The sequence below is a fragment of the Lycium barbarum genome, chromosome 5 (genome assembly GCF_019175385.1).
Source record: "Lycium barbarum isolate Lr01 chromosome 5, ASM1917538v2, whole genome shotgun sequence".
Lineage (NCBI taxonomy): Eukaryota > Viridiplantae > Streptophyta > Magnoliopsida > Solanales > Solanaceae > Lycium > Lycium barbarum.
Genome location: NC_083341.1, coordinates 111,777,800 through 111,780,487, shown reverse-complemented (window position 1 = coordinate 111,780,487; position 2,688 = coordinate 111,777,800). Strand labels below are relative to the sequence as shown.

Here is a 2,688-nt window from a genome sequence, read left to right as displayed (position 1 = left end):
TATGCCATCTCCTTTCACACTTTACACCCAATAAACTTTACATCCATCCTACAGAAAAGAAAATCTTCCCACCCCGACCACCTTCCCAATACCCAGCGGATTAAACTCCCAAAAACGCAGATCTGGTCAAAAATATAACGAATCCCCTCTTCTACTTTTTTTATGGTTGTAATAAAATAAAATTTATATATTAACTTAAATAAGCATCATCACACGTGTATTTGTCTACCACCAAAGAGTCTAACAACACTTGAAAAACCAATACTATACTTACGTAAAATCCGCAAATCATCATAAAATATTTAAGCAGAAATAGGTTTAACTAAAAGAAAAAAAATGTATAATATGAGCCAAGTGGCAAGCGGAACCACGAAAAACATTCTCAATAGATTCAAAGTCCGCAGCTACTAGAACAATGGCAAAGGAAAAAAAATACTGAACGAACATATCAAGAAAATAATACACTGCTATAATTCTTAATAAACCTTAAAGTAACACTAATACATACAACTTCAAAGTTGTACAATTCAACAGCTACTTTCTTCTGCTTTGTTTTTTTCTCTTCAAAACCCTAATTTTTTAAACTGGAAACAGCTTACATCCAGATAATACTAGCAACATAAAAACTTTCTTGTCAACAATATTAAAGTACCATACAACAGAAACCAGTACGTTAGATCACTAGCTTAGATAGAGTCCTGCAACATGCAGTTAAAAGTTCAAGCATTTTGCAGCTTAGCTGCAAATATACTGAGAAGGTCTGGATACTGAAATATGTCTCCCATCATGTTGTCTCCTGGTGACACCTGAAGATTTGCTGGAAAATAATCTTGATTACACACTGGAAAAGATGACGTCGTTTGTGATGAAAATCCAAAATCACTGTTTAAACCATCGTTAATCTGCTGTGGAAAATTAGGAAGTAGTCCAGATAATTCTCCTATAGTAGAAACATTAGAAGAGTAAGACAATGGCTCTGACTTGATGGACTTGGGCTTCGGGAAAAAACCATTTAAGGCCTCTTCTAGTAATCCAGAATCAGATGGCTCAGATGGAAAAAAATCCATGCCTGTAGAATCATCTATACAAGTAGTACTGCTGACTGTACTATGAACAACATTTTCGAATTTTGGCACAGTAGTCATAACGGATGAGCTGGGAATAACAACATTGTTAGTGGGTAAAAAAGAAGAGCCACTAGTAGTATTGCGATTGAACATGAAATTTGGCAGTTGTTCATACAAATTAGGCATAGTATTTGTGTTCAAGTAACCAATGTTTGACGAAAAGGAAGAAGTATTGTTGTTGGAGGAATTTGAGTTGAGAAGTTCGCGAAAGAATAGCATGTTTAAAGAAGAAGAATCATTGCTTTTCTGACACGTTGAACTAACCGTACCATTGACACCCCTGCCATAAGGACTAGTGGAACTATAAGTCGAGTGAAACAACTGTCTATTCGACAAGTCCTTGAGAGTATTAGAACCCTGCTTAAAACTAGTATAGTTAAACGAAGGAATATTAAGAAAACCATCGTTAGTAGAAGTAGGTTGAGCAATAGAATTAGGAGGAGGGTAAACAAAATTAGTTCGAGCTTTAACACCACGCATAGCTCTAGCTGCACAATCATAAGCACAAGCAGCTTCTTCAGCAGTGTCAAAAGTACCAAGCCACCTTCTTTCTTTAGACTGTGGGTCACGTATCTCCGCCGCGTAACGTCCCCATGGACGGCGGCGGACTCCACGGTACCTCACGGTGCCGACGGAGGAACCACCACCGTCTTTGAGTGATCTTTTGTTTGTGGCACATGATGATCTTTTAGTAGTAGTAGAGTTTGTGGTGTTTTGAAGAGGGAGATGATCAGATTCTTGATTAAGTCTCCTCATGGCATCTTCCATCTTTTTTAAAATGATGCGAAAACAATGCAAAAAAGAAAAAACTCTGTAGAGAATATTGTTTTTCTGGGGACAAGGTTGTTTTGCAGAAGAGAATGTATGGGGACTCTGGACTTGAGCTTGTATTTATAATGGCATTGTGTTGCGGGTTGCATCTATAAAGGAGAATTTACGCGTTCCCACGGGCATTAAATAGAAAGTAAATACTACAGCTAGTACTCTACAAAGGAACTACTGTATCTTTTTCCCTTTACCAAATTCGATTTAAATTAAATTTATAGATATACACTCATAGCGTAATAAATGTTACTAATTGTAATTCAAGTTTACCAATCAGTGTTAGTAGTATTAAATAAAGTTACTTATAATAACCTTTTACGTGTTAAATGAGTATAATTCTTACGGGTACAGTGCATAATGTTAATCCATCAGTTTACTTTTACTTCTTCAGTTTGGACTTTGCATATCCTTTAAAAAATAATAATTTGGGAATAAGTAATTAATATTAAGGCTAAAAATAACGAAGAAAAATGAAAAATTATATAGTGAACAAGTAAAAATGAACGGAGGGAGTACTAATTAAACTTGATTTCATTTTATATAACAGTATTTATTGACTTGTTTTTAACATGGGAAACTATCTAGAGTATTTTCCATTTACATTGTCTTTGGCCTACTCTACGTAACAGTAGAGGTATATATGTCCGATTCTGTGAACTATTCTCTCTTCTCAACTCCTATTGAAAAATAAGTTTATGAACTGGATGAAACTGCTCAATTTGTATCCCGTCTACAA

At 35.3% G+C, this 2,688-nt stretch overlaps 1 protein-coding gene across 1 annotated transcript; it reads right to left on the bottom strand.

The window, feature by feature from the left end:
- Positions 1–484: 484 nt before the first annotated feature.
- LOC132642609 (ethylene-responsive transcription factor ESR2-like) lies at positions 485–1,990 on the bottom strand. The gene has a single exon (XM_060359707.1). The coding sequence runs from the start codon at positions 1,893–1,895 to the stop codon at positions 720–722; it is 1,176 nt and encodes a 391-aa protein (XP_060215690.1). The 5' UTR covers positions 1,896–1,990; the 3' UTR covers positions 485–719.
- Between the last annotated feature and the right edge of the window lie 698 nt (positions 1,991–2,688).